This window comes from Berghia stephanieae, chromosome 1 (assembly GCF_034508935.2).
Source record: "Berghia stephanieae isolate SIO BIC M18660-M18661 chromosome 1, UCSD_Bste_1.3, whole genome shotgun sequence".
In the NCBI taxonomy this organism is placed as follows: Eukaryota; Metazoa; Mollusca; class Gastropoda; order Nudibranchia; family Aeolidiidae; genus Berghia; species Berghia stephanieae.
In genome coordinates this window covers 120236596-120258802 of record NC_088360.1, presented here as the reverse complement: position 1 = coordinate 120258802, position 22207 = coordinate 120236596, and the positions used below count along the sequence as shown (strand labels likewise).

The 22207-nt window shown below is 37.1% G+C and overlaps 1 protein-coding gene across 1 annotated transcript; it reads left to right on the top strand.

Annotated features, from left to right (window-relative positions):
• Positions 1-77: 77 nt before the first annotated feature.
• Positions 78-16505, top strand: LOC144962931 (protein cornichon homolog 1-like). The gene is made up of 5 exons (XM_078896340.1): positions 78-255; positions 7370-7438; positions 7675-7787; positions 9451-9594; positions 9912-16505. Exons 1-5 carry the CDS (start codon positions 175-177, stop codon positions 9943-9945), a joined length of 441 nt encoding a protein of 146 aa, XP_078752466.1. The 5' UTR covers positions 78-174; the 3' UTR covers positions 9946-16505.
• The last annotated feature ends 5702 nt before the right edge of the window (positions 16506-22207 follow it).

Genomic DNA, 22207 nt, shown 5'->3' with positions numbered 1-22207 from the left:
AGTAAATTAATGTCAAGAGTCTCAAGCTCGAACCTAAGAAGTGATTTTCTACTGCTATAAACTAGTATACGCTATATCTTCTTCTTCCTGTGTGTTTATCAACTTGACTTCATACCTCAATCATCGATCCAGTTTTTATTTTCACTAGATAAATAAGCTAATTTGCCACACAAAATGGCATTTTCATTCGCAGCCTTTTGTTACATACTTGCTTTAATCTTGACAGCGGTCTTAATTTTCTTTGTCATCTTCCATGTAAGTAATTTCTTGCACTTTTTTGTCCTTTTACTTTTTGACTCTTGACCGGTCTCAGTCTCAAGTCAGTAGCAGCAGACAGCTCTATTAGAACTAATCTATTCCAGATAGTGATAGTAGTACAGTTACAAGAAGTAAAGTACACACGTCTTTCAACTACTCTAAATGTCAGTCACATTCTCAATATACTTAGGCATTGGTTAAGGAGAATGTAATAATATCAATATCAAGTGAATAAATGTCTAAAATAGTCTAAAACACTATTTTCACCGCAGTCCGATAATAATATTAGACCCTAGTCAAAATTTTACTAAAATTTGCCTATTCCCAACCGGTGTTAGGGATACTGTACAGTACAGTGTACTGTTGTACAATTTGCGAATTCCCAACCCAGGGCCGAAAATCTGCAGGTTCCCTGTGGTGAAGGTTACATCGGCCCACTTTAATTGTATGAGTCTCAAAGAAAATGATGGAGTTTCATATGTTAATTGTGACGTACACATATTTGCAGATCTAAAAACGGTCGTGAGGAAAGAAAACTTCTGCTGAGAGCAGTCAAGGAGAAAAATATTTATTTCGCATTCTTTTTTTTTCGGTTGACTTTTAGACTGAACGAAAGAATCCATTGGAAGGAAAAGATAGAGCTGGAGAAATGCGTGTTTTCGTTAGCAAAATAGAGATAAAAGGCCCGGTCTGACACACACTGTGCGTGTTAGGTGACTACATTTGTGTTCAACGACCGCGACCCTCTCTCTCTCTCTCTTTCTCTTCTGTGGCACAGTAAGCAGGCAGTGAATACATCCAGTAAGGAAGTGCAATTGACTTTGGAATCAAGGAATGAATGGCTGGTTTTTAATTTAATCTTTTTTTTTTCTGTTATGCAATTTATTTAAAATTCATGAGTCTAACAAGTTATATAATCACTTGGTTGCAGCAACCAATAAGTTCTAGCATAAGGCATGAGACTGTTACGACCTTTGAGCCAAGATTTTATTATCATCTATTTGTTGTAGTGGTTAAGTAACAGTAAAGTGAGTGGAGCAGGCACTTATGTTGGTAACAACAAGATATGAAGTGAATAGAAAAGTGCCAGAAGACATAAGAATGAAATTTTTCGCGGGTGGTGGGTTTGAACCTGCGACCTATTGGAAACGACAACTCGCCTGCAGTGAGAGCGTGCTCTACCGTGTGAGCTATCAACGACACAAAAATATTCGTTTCAAACTCAAAGTCATTACTAGATCCTCTCTCACCACTTCTTGAGACCGCCGATTCGTTCGTACACCACCATCGCGAATAATTTGACCAGCATTAAGCTTATAGCCAATATCTCAACACAAACAATAACTAGAAACGATTGTTACATTGAGTATGCTCCGGTGTATGGGGTGAATTTTTAATTCAGAAAGTGAGTGGAGCAGGCACTTATGTTGGTAACAACAAGATATGAAGTGAATAGAAAAGTGCCAGAAGACAATAAGAATGAAAATTTTTCGCGCGGTGGTGGTAACCGGACCTTATTGTACGACAACTCGCCTGCAGTGAGAGGTGGTTCGTGTGGACGAAAATATTCTTAACTCAAGCATTACTGTTCTACCCACTTTGCGCGATTGTTCGTACACAATCGCGTAATTGACCAGCGTTAGCTTATAGCCATTCAATTAATGCGTACTTTGAGTTTGAAACGATAGTGTTCGTTATGCTCACACGGTAGAGCACGCTCTCACTGCACAGTGACAATAAGGTCGCAGGTTCAAACACAGCGAAAATTTTCATTTCTATGTCTTCTGGCACTTTCTATTCCACATCTGTTGTACCAACATAGTCGCCTGTCTTCATTTTCTGAATTAAACAATTCACCCCATACACCGGAGCATACTCAATGTAACAATGTTCCAGTTATATGTTTGTTGAGATATGGCTAAGCTTAACTGCTGGTCAAATATTCGCGATGGTGGTGTACAACGAATCGCATCAGAATGGGTGAGAGAGGGATCTAGTAATGACTTTGAGTTTGAAACGAATATTTTTGTGTTCGTTGATAGCTCACACGGTAGAGCCACGCTCTCACCTGCCAGGCGGAGTTGTCGTACCAATAAGGTCGCAGGTTCAAACCCCACCACCGCCGCGAAAAATTTTCATTCTCTATTGTCTTCTGGCACTTTTCTATTCACTTCATATCTTGTTGTTACCAACATAAGTGCCTGCTCCACTCACTTTTCTGAATTAAAAATTCACCCCATACACCGGAGCATACTCAATGTAACAATCGTTTCTATGTTATATGTTTGTGTTGAGAATATTGGCTATTAAGCTTAACTGCTGGTCAAAATTATTCGCGATGGTGGTGTACGAACGAATCGGCGGTCTCAAGAAGTGGGTGAGAGAGGGATCTAGTAATGACTTTGAGTTTGAAACGAATATTTTTGTGTTCGTTGATAGCTCACACGGTAGAGCCACGCTCTCACCTGCCAGGCGGAGTTGTCGTACCAATAAGGTCGCAGGTTCAAACCCCACCACCGCCGCGAAAAATTTTCATTCTCTATTGTCTTCTGGCACTTTTCTATTCACTTCATATCTTGTTGTTACCAACATAAGTGCCTGCTCCACTCACTTTTCTGAATTAAAAATTCACCCCATACACCGGAGCATACTCAATGTAACAATCGTTTCTATGTTATATGTTTGTGTTGAGAATATTGGCTATTAAGCTTAACTGCTGGTCAAATTATTCGCGATGGTGGTGTACGAACGAATCGGCGGTCTCAAGAAGTGGGTGAGAGAGGGATCTAGTAATGACTTTGAGTTTGAAACGAATATTTTGTGTTCGTTGATAGCTCACACGGTAGAGCCACGCTCTCACCTGCCAGGCGGAGTTGTCGTACCAATAAGGTCGCAGGTTCAAACCCCACCACCGCCGCGAAAAATTTTCATTCTCTATTGTCTTCTGGCACTTTTCTATTCACTTCATATCTTGTTGTTACCAACATAAGTGCCTGCTCCACTCACTTTTCTGAATTAAAAATTCACCCCATACACCGGAGCATACTCAATGTAACAATCGTTTCTATGTTATATGTTTGTGTTGAGAATATTGGCTATTAAGCTTAACTGCTGGTCAAAATTATTCGCGATGGTGGTGTACGAACGAATCGGCGGTCTCAAGAAGTGGGTGAGAGAGGGATCTAGTAATGACTTTGAGTTTGAAACGAATATTTTGTGTTCGTTGATAGCTCACACGGTAGAGCCACGCTCTCACCTGCCAGGCGGAGTTGTCGTACCAATAAGGTCGCAGGTTCAAACCCCACCACCGCCGCGAAAAATTTTCATTCTCTATTGTCTTCTGGCACTTTTCTATTCACTTCATACTTGTTGTTACCAACATAAGTGCCTGCTCCACTCACTTTTCTGAATTAAAAATTCACCCCATACACCGGAGCATACTCAATGTAACAATCGTTTCTATGTTATATGTTTGTGTTGAGAATATTGGCTATTAAGCTTAACTGCTGGTCAAAATTATTCGCGATGGTGGTGTACGAACGAATCGGCGGTCTCAAGAAGTGGGTGAGAGAGGGATCTAGTAATGACTTTGAGTTTGAAACGAATATTTTTGTGTTCGTTGATAGCTCACACGGTAGAGCCACGCTCTCACCTGCCAGGCGGAGTTGTCGTACCAATAAGGTCGCAGGTTCAAACCCCACCACCGCCGCGAAAAATTTTCATTCTCTATTGTCTTCTGGCACTTTTCTATTCACTTCATATCTTGTTGTTACCAACATAAGTGCCTGCTCCACTCACTTTTCTGAATTAAAAATTCACCCCATACACCGGAGCATACTCAATGTAACAATCGTTTCTATGTTATATGTTTGTGTTGAGAATATTGGCTATTAAGCTTAACTGCTGGTCAAAATTATTCGCGATGGTGGTGTACGAACGAATCGGCGGTCTCAAGAAGTGGGTGAGAGAGGGATCTAGTAATGACTTTGAGTTTGAAACGAATATTTTTGTGTTCGTTGATAGCTCACACGGTAGAGCCACGCTCTCACCTGCCAGGCGGAGTTGTCGTACCAATAAGGTCGCAGGTTCAAACCCCACCACCGCCGCGAAAAATTTTCATTCTCTATTGTCTTCTGGCACTTTTCTATTCACTTCATATCTTGTTGTTACCAACATAAGTGCCTGCTCCACTCACTTTTCTGAATTAAAAATTCACCCCATACACCGGAGCATACTCAATGTAACAATCGTTTCTATGTTATATGTTTGTGTTGAGAATATTGGCTATTAAGCTTAACTGCTGGTCAAAATTATTCGCGATGGTGGTGTACGAACGAATCGGCGGTCTCAAGAAGTGGGTGAGAGAGGGATCTAGTAATGACTTTGAGTTTGAAACGAATATTTTTGTGTTCGTTGATAGCTCACACGGTAGAGCCACGCTCTCACCTGCCAGGCGGAGTTGTCGTACCAATAAGGTCGCAGGTTCAAACCCCACCACCGCCGCGAAAAATTTTCATTCTCTATTGTCTTCTGGCACTTTTCTATTCACTTCATATCTTGTTGTTACCAACATAAGTGCCTGCTCCACTCACTTTTCTGAATTAAAAATTCACCCCATACACCGGAGCATACTCAATGTAACAATCGTTTCTATGTTATATGTTTGTGTTGAGAATATTGGCTATTAAGCTTAACTGCTGGTCAAAATTATTCGCGATGGTGGTGTACGAACGAATCGGCGGTCTCAAGAAGTGGGTGAGAGAGGGATCTAGTAATGACTTTGAGTTTGAAACGAATATTTTTGTGTTCGTTGATAGCTCACACGGTAGAGCCACGCTCTCACCTGCCAGGCGGAGTTATCGTACCAATAAGGTCGCAGGTTCAAACCCCACCACCGCCGCGAAAAATTTTCATTCTCTATTGTCTTCTGGCACTTTTCTATTCACTTCATATCTTGTTGTTACCAACATAAGTGCCTGCTCCACTCACTTTTCTGAATTAAAAATTCACCCCATACACCGAAGCATACTCAATGTAACAATCGTTTCTATGTTATATGTTTGTGTTGAGAATATTGGCTATTAAGCTTAACTGCTGGTCAAAATTATTCGCGATGGTGGTGTACGAACGAATCGGCGGTCTCAAGAAGTGGGTGAGAGAGGGATCTAGTAATGACTTTGAGTTTGAAACGAATATTTTTGTGTTCGTTGATAGCTCACACGGTAGAGCCACGCTCTCACCTGCCAGGCGGAGTTGTCGTACCAATAAGGTCGCAGGTTCAAACCCCACCACCGCCGCGAAAAATTTCATTCTCTATTGTCTTCTGGCACTTTTCTATTCACTTCATATCTTGTTGTTAAGTAACAGTAACATTGTTGTATGATATTGTTATTATGTATATCACCTAAATATTATGGGTGAATCTGTTATTCTGCATTTGGTTTGAGCTTGACCGATGGATGGATACATTTTACTTCCCTTGTGACAATTTGCCATTCATTAGTAGCCATCTTGGCTTTTTCAAGTAACTTATTTGGCAACTATGGAATATGTGTTTAGTTTTTTTGTGTTTTTTTTTCTGGTATTTCTCCTATTGTTAGGACCTTATTTGGGTTGGGTTTTTTTTTTATAATCATAAGTTACAACCCATCATAGCTAAGGTGGGAATAGGACGAGGTTGATTTTTCAGACTTTTGACGTTCGCCTGTTAAGAACACTGATTATATACATCTACAATTTAATGAGATCGGGACTGTCAGTCGGTAGTTCCCATCTCAACAACTTCAACAACAGCTCTCTCCAGCACCTGAGCCTCTGAGTTTGGAAAAATATAGGGAACCAATTTTCTCATTTTTCTAATATTTTTCATAAACAAATTCTATCACACGTGCGCAATTATTGTGAGAGAGAGAGAGTCATGTGGCAACATGCTTGTGTGTTTCAATGAATCTTTGTACACATTACACACTCAAATCTAAAAGGTGTTGTTTCTTGATTGCAGTAAGTGAATGTATTGAGCGATGATAAGACATCAAAAGCACACTTCAACAAAATAATAAATAAATCAAATTCAGCGCTAGGGTTCATCAAATAGAACATCAGACATTGCCATACAAAGCTAAAAGAAACTGCCTACATAACAGTCATACAAGATCCGTCTTAGACTATTCCTGTACAGTTTGGGATCCACACCTACAATCAGATATAAAAGCAATTGAAACTGTCCAGTGCCGCGTTGCATTATTTGTCTTAAATGACTACAGCCCCCATAACAGCATAAGAGAAATGATCACACAGCTTACAAGACAGACGGAAAGAACGACTTACTTTCATGTTCAAAATTACAAATAAAACAATGGCCATCTTACCAGAATGACTAGACTTACAACGAAATACATGCCTTTAAGGAAAAACCCACTCAAAAACACCAATCTACAAACTCAAAACACATCTTCAAATATTCATTTGCACCCCGCACTATTTGAAGACGGGAACTCTCTTCCCGAATCATGTGTGAACACTGAACACAACATATTTAGGAACATTCAAACGAAGATTATCAAAATTCTTCATCCTAAATACCAACAATGGCTGTCTCACTCAACACCTCTCTCCGCTCTCGAATACAAATACTCAGAATTCGGGTAACATTCGGATTCAGAGACTAAGAGAATGGAGATAGAGGGGGAAATGATTGAGAGACTTCCTGTCCGTCCCAATCGTGCAAATCCAGATTGATGAGTTCATTTTATCCGGACAACCTCACGTTCAGAGTTTATCGTAAGCGGACTGTGGTGTACACTTGAAAACTGAGATAAAATATTATTTTTACTATAATATTAACATTGAGATAGACTCAGAAATAATATTTAAAAAACATGATCCGCCTATAAGCATGCTCTGCTTGATTCCTGAGGACTGTATTTATAAATGGAGACAACTGTACTATTATTATTTTTGTTATTATTATCAATATTTTGATTATCATCATCATGTATTTTCTATTCAGACTTTACTCCTTCAGGGTTGTTGTCTTATAATTTTTTTCCATATTTTGTACTCCTCAATCGACTGTGCAAAATACATTCACTTTTTACAATTTTTTCCTCAGATTATTGCATTTGACGAGTTGAAGACAGATTACAAGAATCCTATTGATCAGTGCAATAGCTTAAATCCGGTAATACAAATATTGAAATAAATCTTTTTGAGAATTGATAATATTGTAATCATAAAATTGATTGATTATTCAGTACTTTGATGATTATTTTTAAGATCGGTCATGTGTATATAAAATACACGTTATCAGTTGTGTGGGGAGGGAAGGAAAGGACTTCTCTAATCATTTCGATGGTTTTGAAGTTTGTTTATTACTATCAGTCTACAATTGGTTCTTCTTTTTCAATTTTTCAACAGCTCGTTTTACCCGAGTATGGTATTCATGTGCTGTTCACAATCCTTTTTGTGTTTGCACTGCAATTTGGAACTGTGTTGTTCAACCTGCCTCTTATTGTGTATCATGTTAGAAGGTATGTGTATTAATTTAATTTCAGTAGTTTTAAGCATTAAATTAGATAGGGACAATACCGTGAATGTAAGGAAATTTTGATAATGGATATTTTATCTTCTGCAAGTGCAAAGCCAAGTTGAAAACTCAAAAGTGAAAATTGATTTTTGCAACAAATTGTGTACCAATTTTGAATTCCAGACAGATTTAGTATACCATCTCTAAAGCACCATTTTTATCATTTCCACAGTCACTACAATATCATCACCACTACAACCATCACTACCTCCACTACTACAGAAACACATTAATGTTTACAGCCACCACAACAAACATCATCGTCACTTTTTTAGTCTTTTTTTTTTTTGATGCTGTATAGTATGATGATCACTGTTAAAACAGTGGGGTTTGTCATCACTCATGTCTTATCAGAAAATTTTGCATACTGTAAAAGAGTGGTATTGACTGCCAAATATGGTGATGATGCGCCCAAAGTATACCTACATCGCTTTATTTCATATTTTTCTTTTCTTGGGAGTATGCTCTCAGACCCCCTTCAGTCAAGTGGGTCTGCTTTTCCCTCAAAACCTTGATTTTCAATTCCTATCTATTTATGTTTGTTTTGTTCTATACTATATTTTTAAAGCAGAATGAGGCTTTTTGTCATGGTTGGGATCCTTTGTAGAAAGGAATCAGTCAAATATTTGTTGCCTTTATGGGAGGTGTTATTTGTTACTGATAAAATACAGTCTACTCCAGATAATCGCAACTCAGTTAATCGCAACATTTCCCAAGTAACTGAATTAATTCTTTATAAAAGTCATTGGTTCATTGCAACAAACTTTGGTTGATTGCAACAAATTTCCGTCCTCAAAATGTGGCAAATTCAAGAAATCCAGCAAACAAAATATGATTACATTTTATCATGGATGAAATCGTGACAGGTTGAATAATCGAGAGTGAGCGGGAATTAATGCTACAGTATTATGTCACAACTCTATTAGAGACAAAAGAGGGCGAGACTTTGCAGTATGGGTTTGTAAAGTCTTCTGTGGCCATTAAATAGGAGGCGAGGGGGCTGGGCATAGTCTTGACAACAGGTAGACAATGACAGTTGTAAAGAGAGACTCGGGTGATATTGTAGCCTTTGTTTTTGGGATTGCCATACAGTTTTTATTTCAATCAAATTGTTCAGTTTGTGGTGGACTAAGAACAATGTTTACAACAACTGGTTGGAGTTTACCATATTTGTATAAAATGTTGCAATAGTGGTCAGGAAACTCAGCTTCGGTTAATCTCAACATTTTCGCTGATCCCAAGGTGTTGCGATTATCTGGAGTGGACTGTATATCCCTATTATAGTTATGGGCTATTGTTAATAGATGTAATCTTACAATTTGACTGTATCCCTAGTTGGGCTTTTTGTGTTTGTCTCTTGATGGACCATAGTCTCAGGCAAGACACATGTCATTTACATTACTTCTGGAATCTGTTTCTGTTCCCTATTCCAATAGGTCCCATTGTTTTGGGGTGCTTAAACTTAAACACACAGTGTACTATAAATCTATAATTCTCTGACAATTTCATCAGTTTCCTTTTATTGATGCTAAATGTGTTGCAATCCGAACAAATCTCGTGAAAAAAAAAAGAATGCAATCTTCTTAAAATAAATTATATTTTTCCAGATATCTCAACCGTCCTGTTATGAGTGGAGTGGGATTATATGACCCAACTACAATCATGAATGCTGATGAGCTAGGACGTGCTCAGAAAGAGGGATGGGTGAAGCTTGGATTTTACCTCATATCATTCTTCTATTATCTCTACAGGTAAGGAAGTCTTTTTGAAATATATACCGCCTCCAAGCCACTAACCTTAAGACTTTTAACGTAAAGGCATTGCAATTTTACATATTGATGTACGTTGGGGTTTTTTATTTTAATATTGTCAGTGATATTTGGTTTGACTGAGTCAGTTGATTTCTTAAGAAGAAGGTGAAGAAGCCCATTCACTTTTCATCATCATTGCTCTCAAACTGCATATCTGACCAGCCATATTGATTCATCCAGCCATACAGTGGCTTCTATGTAAACTTATGTAAGCATCCGATTTGATTTAATATTCTTCAATTTCTTTCTTTTTACAGTATGATCTATGTGCTGGTGTCATCATCATCATAAATGAATGGATTCTGGAATGCTGAACATTGTCAGAAAGGAGATTAATGACTATTCTTATATGCATTGTATTAATGACTTTTGATACTTGTAAGCAGTGTGCTCTGTTGTACTTTCTTATCTCTGTACTTAGTAGTTAAAAAGATTCTCCATTAGTAAAAAAATAAATAAAAGAAGATAACCAAAGTCCACAGTTTAGCACAAATCCTGTTGTGACATAAATATATGTAATCTGTCAAATATAATTTTTTATTCATCCATATTAACATCCTAGTCTTAGTTTTAGATATAATAGATGCGAGGGTTGATAAAATATAATTGCCCTGATTATTATGGAATGTTCCGATTCTCATGAAATTTATTTATATATTTTTACTTCAGAGTCCCGAGTTACAGTAGTATACTTCTTCCATCTTTCCTTGACCTTGGAAAGTCTTCCAAAGTAAAAGATTAGGGATTTGACCTTAAATTAACCTTCTGAATATCTTAAAACTTCAATCTCATCTTCAAGGCGCTTTCCTTCAAAGTAAGGAACATTTTAAAAATCTGAAGCGATGAAATCGAATGAGTAGAAAGGATAAAGCAAGGTTTTTAAGTCACAATCATCTGCTGTTACTGTTGACATTGCAGCACAAGAAGATTTTGAAACTTCCCTGGATGTTTTTATCCAAATCATTCTATTCAAGAGTTGTGAGTCATTTCCCAATCATTTTTCTTTGGAAGATGGTCAAACATAATGATCCTTACATGAGCCAAAATAATGGTGAGCATGACCTTTACTGCAGAGAGGCTCATCTTTTGTCTTTTTGGGGGGTTGTTTCTTCATAGGTTATTCATTGTGCTTTGGGTGACATTTCATTTCTGAATCAAATTTATAGAATAATTACAGAGCAGAGACAGGTTTCATCCACTGTCACCAATCTGTTGAAAAATTATTTTTCACATCAGTTTTCTTTCCTCTTTCATTTATTATAGCCTCCTTTTGAAAAGCACAGTAATGCAGAAAGTGTATATCAGAAGTTTCCTCTTTTTTAAAAAAATGTAGTCTTATGAGAAATAGTAACCTTTTCCTGACGCATGCGAATTTAATGGTTTCTTTGTGGTTGGGGCAATTCATATTTGATCAACCCTCTCATGTACTGTCACGTCCCTCCAGTCCGAACACCTCTGTTCCCAGCATTTTGTCCGTATTACAGAGACATCCAGAGTGGAATCAGTCCCTAAAGTGTACAAATGAAGAAGAAAAAAATCCGTCCCCAGCCAACATGTCTGGATTATGAAGTTCTGGATTAGAGTGACGTGACTGTATATATATTAATTAGCTTATAATAATGAAGTTTAGAAATAGTAACGATAAATTAAATTATGGCTGATGCTATATGGGCTATCTATGGCAGATAAATACTTCCAACCATTCTATTATATTTTTCCCATTTACACAAAGTGCAAACAATCCAACACAATTTCCTTGACAAAGTCAAATCCAGTCCGGATTATCTTAAAAATCTTAAATCGCTTACTATGTACATTTCCGGCTTTATGGCAATTGATTGGATCCTGCAGCCTCTCCGGTTGTGATGGTTCAATACAAACTGGAACCTTTTTAAAAATTTCATTCAGTACTTTCTTTATCACTTTAAGTTAAAATCTGTCCACTTTTATTTTGTGTGTATTATTTACTATCAAATGCAATAAGTTCTAATTTGCCAGGTGACATGCCTGCATGCAACCCTATAGTACCCATATCATAAGTTTTTAGACCATTTAAGTAATTGAAGGTCTCCTTATCTGTTTAAGTGATTGAATTCTTATTATTAAAGACAACAAGGTCTGATAAAATTAATTTAAAAACTACATTCATAGTTTATGGCAGCAGGAATTGTGATTGGGTACTGATTCTCTGATTTAAAATTTTGAAAAGAAAAATATTACAGAAGACATTAAATGCAGCAATTTTCATCAAAATACAGTACAACTACAACTTTTGATAGTACATGCCTACTGTGATGTGAATCACATAAAGTGTAAACTGCTGGTTGAAATGTCAGAATTGTTCAGATTAGTGATTGAGTGAAACTGCGTCATTAATTTAAAATATTTATTCAGATCAGCACTTAATGTTTCCAACAGCTTAAAGACTATATACTGTTTTCCGTTTTCCTCATGAGTCTCAAACTCCTTGGGTGGGGTTCCTGACCGCCCAAAGAGGGCAGGGAGACACTTACTGTGTCTTCTATCCCCCTTTATCTGTTTTCCAACATGATTTCTATCTTTGTCTTGGTTTTGTCCTGGCCCTGACCAAATACCCTGGCTGTATGTATAGTTAGAGTTTTGGGAGATTATATCTTTTGTCTTGTAAATCATCTCTGTTATGCATTGTATTATTTTTGTTTTACATATATGATTTGTGTGTGTTCCTCTTAGTGGGGGCCTGTGCTTGTGTCTGGATGAGACTTTTAGGTGATCTGAAACTAAGAGCATTTATTGTGTGCTCTTGGAATCTGTATCTGTTCCCTATATGAACCCTTCCCCTTTGTCTTACATTTTGTCGTGTGCGTTCAATTGTAAATCTATAATTTTTGGAGTATCCTATTTTCTTCTTTATTGGCGCTGAAATGACCTAAATATGTCACGTGCATGGTATAATCCTTAAAGACAAAATGAAACAGCAAACTCATTCTGATTTAGAATATCTATAGTTCAAATGTGAAAAAAATGGGCTTGAAATGGGACCGATTTCAATATAGCCTAAAACTGCTGGTAACAGGAAATTCCCCCATATGCTAACATTGATCGTATGAAAGTGGAAGTAAAATTATAAATATAATAGGTAAATTGGACAAATATCTCAAGCTCTGAATCAGAAATTAAATGAAGATTCATCCTCACCTTCTTTGTAATCTTCTTTAACCTTGTTAGACTTATTGGCTTATGTTGCAGAACTAGCATTTTTCTTGGGGAAGATACTTCCATTTTCGCAACAGTGATCCTTCAGTTTTCTCTTGAATTCTATATAGGCTTATGGTCTTTATCATTTCTGCAACCACAGAAGCGCCTTCACTGTTCGAAAGCTATGAGTTGAATTGCAAATACAAGTCGATGCATTGAATGAAGTCAAATGAAACACCATCCTGTCATTTTTTTTAAGGCTTAAAATTCAAAAGTAAAAACTGTCTGTAGCCCATATATCGTTATGCAAAATGCTATATAGTCCGCCAATTGCCATAGATGGCTTTATTGTATTTTAATGGTGGTAAAATGTAAAATAGGCCATATATTCTCAATATATCCACTATTTCACATTATATATTAGACTATAACATGGTTTGTGTCAAAACTGATTGAACTTTGAAATAAGAGTTTATCCCTAAGTTGATCTCACATAATTTTTTAACTTCTTTCACCTTGGTTCGCAAAATTTTGGAATTCTTTGCAATGAAGTCTGGAAAAATTATTATTTTTCTTTCTATTTTCTTGTGGTAGTATCAAATGAATGGAGATGTCTATCTGCAGATTGTCTTTACTTTTTTTGGAGTGGTAAATGAGTTACACAATGTGAATGTATGTAAAAGTGGTGATAATGTAACTTACGGAATTTTGTTATCAGATAAGTTATTTGCTTGTTTGATAAACGGGAGATTACCAAAATATTATGGTTTGAGGTAGAAGTAGAGATTTCTTTTGTTTTTGTTTTTTAATTATTTTTAAATGCGATGGTGCTTTTAGAATTGAACTGTTCATTAGGTTTTATAAAAAATTAAAAAATTAAATTCCCTTTATTCATCCAATAGGGGAAATTTGTCTCTAGGGTCTACTCCAAGGGAAAACTGGAATAACCCAGGCATCAGGTGCAATGCAGCACCGCAAACTGAGCTAGGGCGAGGTAACTTGCTAAGGCCACACAACGTAATGGGTATTCGAACTCGTTACCTTTCGGGTACGAAGCAAAGACTACCGCCGAGTCACGCTGTCCCATATTGTCTTCTTTCCTTGAGGCAAGGAAGTGTTTCACTCTAATGGTTTAGAATTTAGATAGTAAATTATAGAAATTGTTCTGGGTGGGGTCTTTGACCTCCCATGGTGGGCAGCAGGTCACGCTATGTCTTCTATCCCCTATATCTGTTTTCCGAGTTTGTCTTGGAATGGGATTACTTGGTTTTGCCCTAGTCTTGACCAGAGTCCTTTACTGGGAGAGAAACGGTCAAATGTATAGTTATTGTTTTGGGAGATGATTTTTTTTTTCTTGTAAATCATCTCTCTGTTATGTACTGTTGCATTTTATTATTTTTATTATAGTGGATTGTAAACATTTGAGTTTATTTCTCTTAGTAGAGACCTGTACTTGTGTCTGGATGAGACTTTTAGGTGATCTCAAACTAAGTACACTGTTAGTGTGTTTTTGGAATCTACATGTATCTGTTCCCTAATTGAACCCTTTCCCTTTGTCTTACTTTTTCTCGTGTGCTTTCAATTGTAAAACTTAAAACTTTTTTGACTATCCCAATTTCTTCTTTTTTACTAGCACTGAAATGACCTGAATTTGTCAACACGTAAAACCCTTCAAAACAAACAATAGAAATTGTTGATATCGTACAACCTTTGACTGACAATAGTTTAAATAAGTTGAACGTGCAATATGACAACCTCAAAGATTTTTCTTTTCTACTGTTTGTCATTTTGTGTCTTTTTCATTTTTGGTTTGAATAAGCATTGCCAGAAATTGTTTTTAGACTCCTTAGAGATGAAGAATTCATTTCATGTTTTCAAAAGAGAGGGGGAATATGCCAAAACCATCTGTTTGTCTTAACTCACATTAAATGAACCTGTTATTTTTTCACCCTATAAAATAAATTAATACCAATTGTCAATGTAAAGTAGTATTATATATATTTTTTATTTTTATGAATTCATTTCATTAAGTGATTTAAAAATATGTTGTTTGTCATATCGTACTACTTTTTAGATATGTCAAGTTTTGCCATAATCAATGTTGTTCATTCATTTTTTAGTCTTATATAAATGCTCCTTGTTTTTTTTTTTTTTTTTTTTTTTTTTGTTTTTTTTTTTTTTGCTTTTAATTCAAATTTAAAATTGTCCATATTTATCCTATTCGTTTTGTTTTTTCTCCCTAAATAGCAGGATCCAACATTTTGGAGACATTGATGAATTGTTTTCGTATGTTTGATATATACATCGTTTTTGTTTGGGGGTTTTTTTGGGTTTTTATTTTTTCTTTAAATTAAGTTTGAACTTCCGAATTTTTCTTTGACATCTGCAAGGCCTTAAGTCATATCTATGAAAGACTGAATTTTGTTGTTCAAATCACAATTTTGACTATTCACTATGGCAGTATATATTTATATTTATATTTTATACTCTTAGTACTCTTAGTCAAATATTTGTATAGTTTGAACCACAATGTATTATTTTTTTCTTTTGTTGGAAAATACATGTAAAATCATTTAAATTGAATACTCAAGAGCTTCTTTCTCAGCCAACTGTTAAACAGTGAGGTTTCATTTTGGAGTATTTTTTACACATTGCTCAGTATAACAATACACTGTGTCTGTCTTGAATTTTTTTGTTTGTTTGTTTGGGGTTTTTTTACAAGTTTTTTGGGGGTTTTTTAATTAATTTTAAAACAGCGATTGTGTAAAATGTTATTTTCTGACAGGTTTTTATAACAATTGAGGAGAATTAAGCAGCACACCCAACTGTGGAATGAAGAATTTTGGAAGTGAATGAAAACTGCAGTTTGTTTCCTGTTCTGACTATAAGAACACAGTATCTGGCCAAAAGGCAAATTGCCACCTTGTCTTCATAATTGTTGATTCCTTGCATTTGTTTCTATCCTCATGTTTACCAACAGATTGTGGTTTTATGTGCATATTTCAGAACTTGGCGCTGTAGCAAGGTGTAGTGAAGCTCAGCTACAACTTCAGTGGGTCCTCATTACGTTAGAAGTCATATGAAATGTAAATTGATATATAATTATGATATTGTAATGAGTAAAACACATAAGATTGGATTGCCATTTCCTGATTGAATCTGACGTCCTCTGTACTTTGTGCGGCTATGTGGTCTAGTGGTATGACACTCGCTTTCAGACCAGAAGGTCCTGGGTTCGGGCCCCGCTCTGCGCATTGTTGAGCCCTTGGAAAAGGCTCTTTACTCACTTTCTTTCACCATACTCAGGTATAAAATGAGTACCTGGCCTTTAACAGCGATGTCTCTATCCGAAAAAATTGTAAGATTGCCTAACAGGCATCATGTCCCGTGCTACATGTTCAGTGTTGCTGTTGGCCAGGGACCCCTTATAAAGCGCTTTGAGCACGTTTAATGGATATTGCTCTATTTTTTAAATGATTTTTTTTAATGTATTTGTTATATTGATTTTTATTTTTATATATACCAAGCTTTGGCATTTAAAATGAATTTAACTTTCTAAAGAAAAGAAAACATTATCTGCAGTACCAAATTATTTTAGCTTCATGCCATTTACGAACAAGCTAAGTATTTACCACAATGTTGTTTGGTTTGTTTAATAAACTTTTTGACTCTAATTTAGCTTTTGATATTTTCCCTTTTGTGTATTGCTGTTTGAAGTTTGGTGGGGTAACTCACAGCGCCCTTTTGAAAGGGTTTTGTTATGAATTTTATTTTATTTTAGGGCTAGGTCTATTGGTCAGTACTGACCAATGGGCACTATCACCTCTTGGTCAGTACTGACAATGTACCTTAGCGCTGACGATTATCTTTCTAACGCCCATTTGACAGTGTTTGAGTATTTAGTTACACTAACATTCATTGATAGCCATATTACTTCAAGATACCTATAGGCAAGCCACCATTTGAAAATAGGCCAGGGCTGTGATCAATACTGACCTATAAACCCGCCTCTACGGGGTAGCTATTGGCAGTGGCTGGGTGGGGTTCCTGACCTCCCATAGTGGGCAGGGAGGCACTTACTTTGTCTTCTATCCCCCTTTATCTTTTTTCCAACATGCTTTCTGTCTTTGTCTTGGGTTGAAATTACTTGGTTTTGTCCTGGCACTCGCCGGATACCCTAGCTGGAAGAGAAACAGTCAAATGTATAGTTAGTTTTGGGAGATGATATTATTTTCCTTGTAAATCACCTCTCTGTTATGCACTGTATTGTGTTTATTTACATATAATATATGATTTGTAAACATTTGAGTGTATTCCTATTAGTGGGGGGCCTGTGCTTGTCTATGGATGAGACTTTTAGGTAATCTCAAACTAAGTACTTTGATGGTGTGCTCTTGGAATCTACATATGTTTCCTATTTGAACCAATTCCCCTTTGTCTTACCTTTCCTGGGTGCTTTAATTGTAATTCCAGAACTTTGTGCTATCTTATTTTATTCCTAAATACTGGCGCTGGTATGACCTTAATGTGTTGAAGCGCTGTAAAACCCTTAAAAACAAAAACAGACAATATTGGCAGTGGACAAGTAATTACTTCATCGAAATCTTTTCACCATTTTTTTTTTTTTTTACTGACATAAGAATCGGGTCACAGCGAAAATATTCAAAAAAAAAAACAAAAACAAATAAACACATCACCACCTATCACCGTTGTGGAAAACAAAAACAAAAACAAACAAGACTTTGGGACGAAATCTTTGTGAAAAAGACGAGTCCAGTTAGGATCAACAGTGACAGACTTATCACGGCTTGATCAAAAGACTCATTTTGGCCAGGAAATATTTCTACAAGTTGCCTCGCGCTAATGTAATTATCTTTTCGAGTCATTTCGATATTTTTTACAATAATTATTTACTGCATTTGGTTTTTGAAAGAGCTTTTCATAATGAAAAAAAATAAAAAGAACGAAAATGACTTCTAAAGTGAAAACATATATTTTCGACAGATTTTTGCCAAATTAAAAAAATTATAATAAATAAATATATAAAAAATCAAAGTTTCACAAAACAAGAACTTCCGTACCTGAACGATATATTTAATAAATTTCACAGCATTCTAAATCATATCCAAAGACAAAATACGTCTTTAGATATGATTTAGTAAGTTTAGTAGTGCCTCTGTGTTGTTAACAAACTATTCGATCTAGTTGGTCACCATCTTGCTTTTGTTAGGGTTAGGAATAATGTTCTTCAACAATATTATTATGCACAGACTAGTTCATTTCAACCCCTTTCTATTTAACAAGAAGTCTCAATAGACTAATTTTAGATGCAATAAACGATTCATTGATATATCCGGTCAACAGAGCCGTTCGCGATAGCTGACCGTCTGATTGAGATTCAGCCGGCGGACTGAGGATGGCGTGGGAAGAGGGCGGGCTTTGTGTTGTTTACAACACGAAAAAGATTTCTTATTTTCTGTTATTTTCTCGAATTCTGTCAAACATCAACTTTTTTTTTTCTTCAGCTTCAAATTTTACGACTTTATACGTCCTATCGAACATTCATTTTATGGGCTTATATTCATGTCACATACAGTGATGCTTACGCGAAGCTGGCCATATTGCCTTTAATTCTAGTATCCCAAATCTTTGAAAAGAAAATATAAATAAGACGGAAAAAAAAAAGAAGATAAAACGAAAACATGTTAACAAATCAACCACCCCCAGCCCCGCCAAAAAAAAAAAAAACAACAAAGATTTTTTTTTTTTTAAAACAACGAGAAGTTGAGTTTGAAATGTGGCCAAATTTTGTCACATAAAAGGCATTTAGCACATTTCGGCACCCCTAGATTCTAATCGTACTAGAGCAAACATACAAGTTAATAATAATAATAATAATAATAATAATAATAATAATAATAATAATACAAGGAGTGTGGCTCCGCGTTACGGTCTTAGCTTCGTACTCGAAAAGAACCCCGTTCGATCACCCGCCCTAGCTCAATTTGCGGCGCTGCGTTGCGGCTGACGCCTGGGTTATTCCAGTCTTCTCTTGGAATAGACCCTAGAGACAAGTTTCCCCCATGGGATGAATAAAGGAAATTTTATTATTTTATTTTATTTAATAATAATAAATCAATAAATAATTCTGCAAAAGAAAAAAAAAAGAAAAAACAATATGAAAATCTTACAGGTGATTTAGCGCCAGTAGAAAAATGGATAGTTGAAATCAAAATATTTATTCGAAAAACACAACGGAACCAGCGCTCAGTTCTGACCAATAGCCACTCCGCAACGGCGGGACTATTGGTTAGTACTGCCTGCGGTACAGTACTGACCAATAGTCACTTCGATATTTTAATTTCTTTGTACATGATTTGTAATGAATAAAACACACATACACATACACGATGGGATGCAATAACTTGGTTTTGCCCAGGCCCTGGCTGGGAACCCTTTCTGTGAGGGAAAGAGTCTAATGTTAGTTGGTGATTTTTTTATTTTGTTTTAAATATTGTGGAGATTATATTATTTGCTCGTGTCGATGTATGTTGGTGATATTGATTTTTAAAAATTTATTTTGTCAGATTATATTTTTACCCCTGTAAATCACTTGTCTGTGTTTGTATTAGGAGCCCGTGTCGTCGTGTGTTTGAGACTTTCGATGGTCTTAGGCTGAGCCCAGTGGTAATTTTTTGCTCAGATTTTCCTTTTCTCTTCGTGAGATTGTGATCTAATAGCGTCACAGGGACTGTTGTACCATCTTATTTTTAGTTTATTAATAAATTGTCGTAAGGAGATCCCGAAATTTTACTGGGTAAGGTACTCGCCTCAAATGTGAAGGGATCTATTCCTGACCCCCTGTCCGACAAGCAGTAACTGTGTAAGTGGGTCTGTTATATCTGATGCAACGTTCCTTGCATCCAATCCAAGATCAAACAAGTATAATTGCTATCATCCGTCAAGTACCATAAACTCCGGCCCCATAGATCCTATGGCTCTGAAGGACTACTTTGCTGAGAACCTCTACCTGAGTCTTAATTGATTTTAGATAGTTTTAGATCAACGCATGGGTAAAATTATTCTTGGAGATAGCGCTTTTCATTATTTGAAATAATACCGTCGTCTTTTAGGGCATCTGTAACGGCAGCTATAGTGTACAAAAACAGCTTTTATATAGAGCAATATCCGCTTATTGTGCTCAAGACGTTATACAAAGGATGGTATGTTCCCAAAGGATGTCATGGGGTGGAAGTCATCCGGAATTCGAAAGAGAGATAGGCCGAAGTTAACTTGGAGGCAGACCATAGAGCAGGATTTAAGGAAAGGAGTACTGTCGTGGGAGGGAGTCGAAGAGACGGCCGATGCCATAAAACGTGGAGATTCCCTAACTTCGGATGGGCGGAGGTAGAGGTCAACACGGAAGAATATGTTTCCTCTGGGGCGAGACGTGGTAAAGGTCCAGAGATCACAGAGCATCTGTTTGAACATTACATTGTGACACGGCTGCCTGATGGATTGAGATCGTTTCACAAGTGTGTAAAATTTCTCATAGATTGTGTGGATCGTCAAAACAACATTGTAATACAACAAGGCAATAGAAGGGCTGCTAAAATCATAGCTATATATGGCGTACGCTTTGTGGTATTGTGGTATAGCACTTGCCTTTGGACCCGTATGTCTTTGGTTCTGGTCCAGCTCTGACAAGTACCGGTCTGTGCTGGCTATGCCGGAAGGACATAAGATAATTGTTTGATAATTGTACGTGCTTTTGGCTGAAAAGCAACAGATTATTTTATTGTGTGTGTGTGTGTGTGTGTGAGTGAGTGTGTGTGTGTGTGAGAGAGAGAGAGAGAGAGAGAGAGAGAGAGAGAGAGAGAGAGAGAGAGAGAGAGAGAACTTTTCCCTTTTTTTAAAAGTACATTTCTCATTAATGCTATGCGCTGAGGTAAAATAATGCCATTTGCCTGTCAAGTGAAACATACCAACATACAAACCAATACGTAACCTTAAACGTAGTTATATAGTTTTGATTATTAAATTTAGTGAGAACTATCGCCCAGTTGGCGGTCTGAAAATTGTTTTAAAGAGCGGAATGACGCCATTTTTATTCGTTCTATAGCAATGTAAGTTTTAAAAAATATGTTCTTGGCACTATCATATACTGTGATGACGTCAAGCCACTGTTCTGGATCTTAGTCTCTTTGCAGTCACTGAATGTCTCCTCTTGCTGGTGCAGAAGCCATTATTGGGGGCCCGATCTTAGCTGTTGCCGTCATCTTTCCCGGAACTTTGTGTATGGACTCAAGAAGTCTTCCATCGGTATTCTCAACGATCATGCTTCTTCCCCACACTGAAGAGGAGTACTTCATGGCGGAATAGCATAATGGGAGGGCGAAAGTCTCCAGGAGCGCCTGGACGACACCCCAAGTTGTTCCCGCCAGCTTCCGCAGAAGAAAGTGTGACATTTTTCCATCTGTCGGGACCACTTTCGCGCTAGATCCAATAGGTAAGGCAGCAGTTGGTCCAGCGTAATCCTCAGATATTTTGGATACGGTTCATGTGAGATGAACCAGACCGGTCCCCTACTTTGACTTTCAGTTTCCGGGTGTGCCATCCGCTGTGTAGATGGATCACTGCGGCTACGATCTTTGTAACGGTCATATTCAGATACAAATGATCAAAGTAGGCCTAAAGGTTGGTCACATCTTCATTGAGTACGCTCTCGAGATGGTTTCAATCATCACTCTAAAATGCGAGGGTCCAATTATTGTCCTCATAATATTCCAGCATCAAAGAGGAATTGATTGACATGTCGCGAATGTGAACATTGAACAGCATTGCCACCAGGACAGATTCTCGAGGGGCACCTTTCCTTATCTTAATATCTTTACTCGTGGCGTCTTCTCGGGCGACATGGGATTAGCTTCCCCATGGCATGAATGAGAACAGGTTCAAGGTCTTTCCACATCCTATGGTCTTTGCAAGTTTCAAAATAAACCCTCGCACCTGGTTGAATCATAGGCTGTCGATAGGTCTATACATTAAAAAATTGAGCTTTATATAGCGCAATATCCACTAAATGTGCTCAAAGCGCTTTACAAGGGGTCCCTGGCCAACAGCAACATTTAACATGTAGGACGGGACATGGCGCCTGTTAGGCGATATTACAATTTTTTGGACAAAGACAACGCTGTTAACGGCCAGGTACTCATTTTACACCTGGGTACGGTGAGAGAATTTGAGTAAAGAGCCTTTTCCAAGGACTCAACTATGCGCCGAGCGCGAGGCTCGAACCCAGGACCTTCCGATCCGACAGCGAGTGTCATACCACTAGACCACATAGCCGCACACCTTACACCTTAGTTAGAACAAT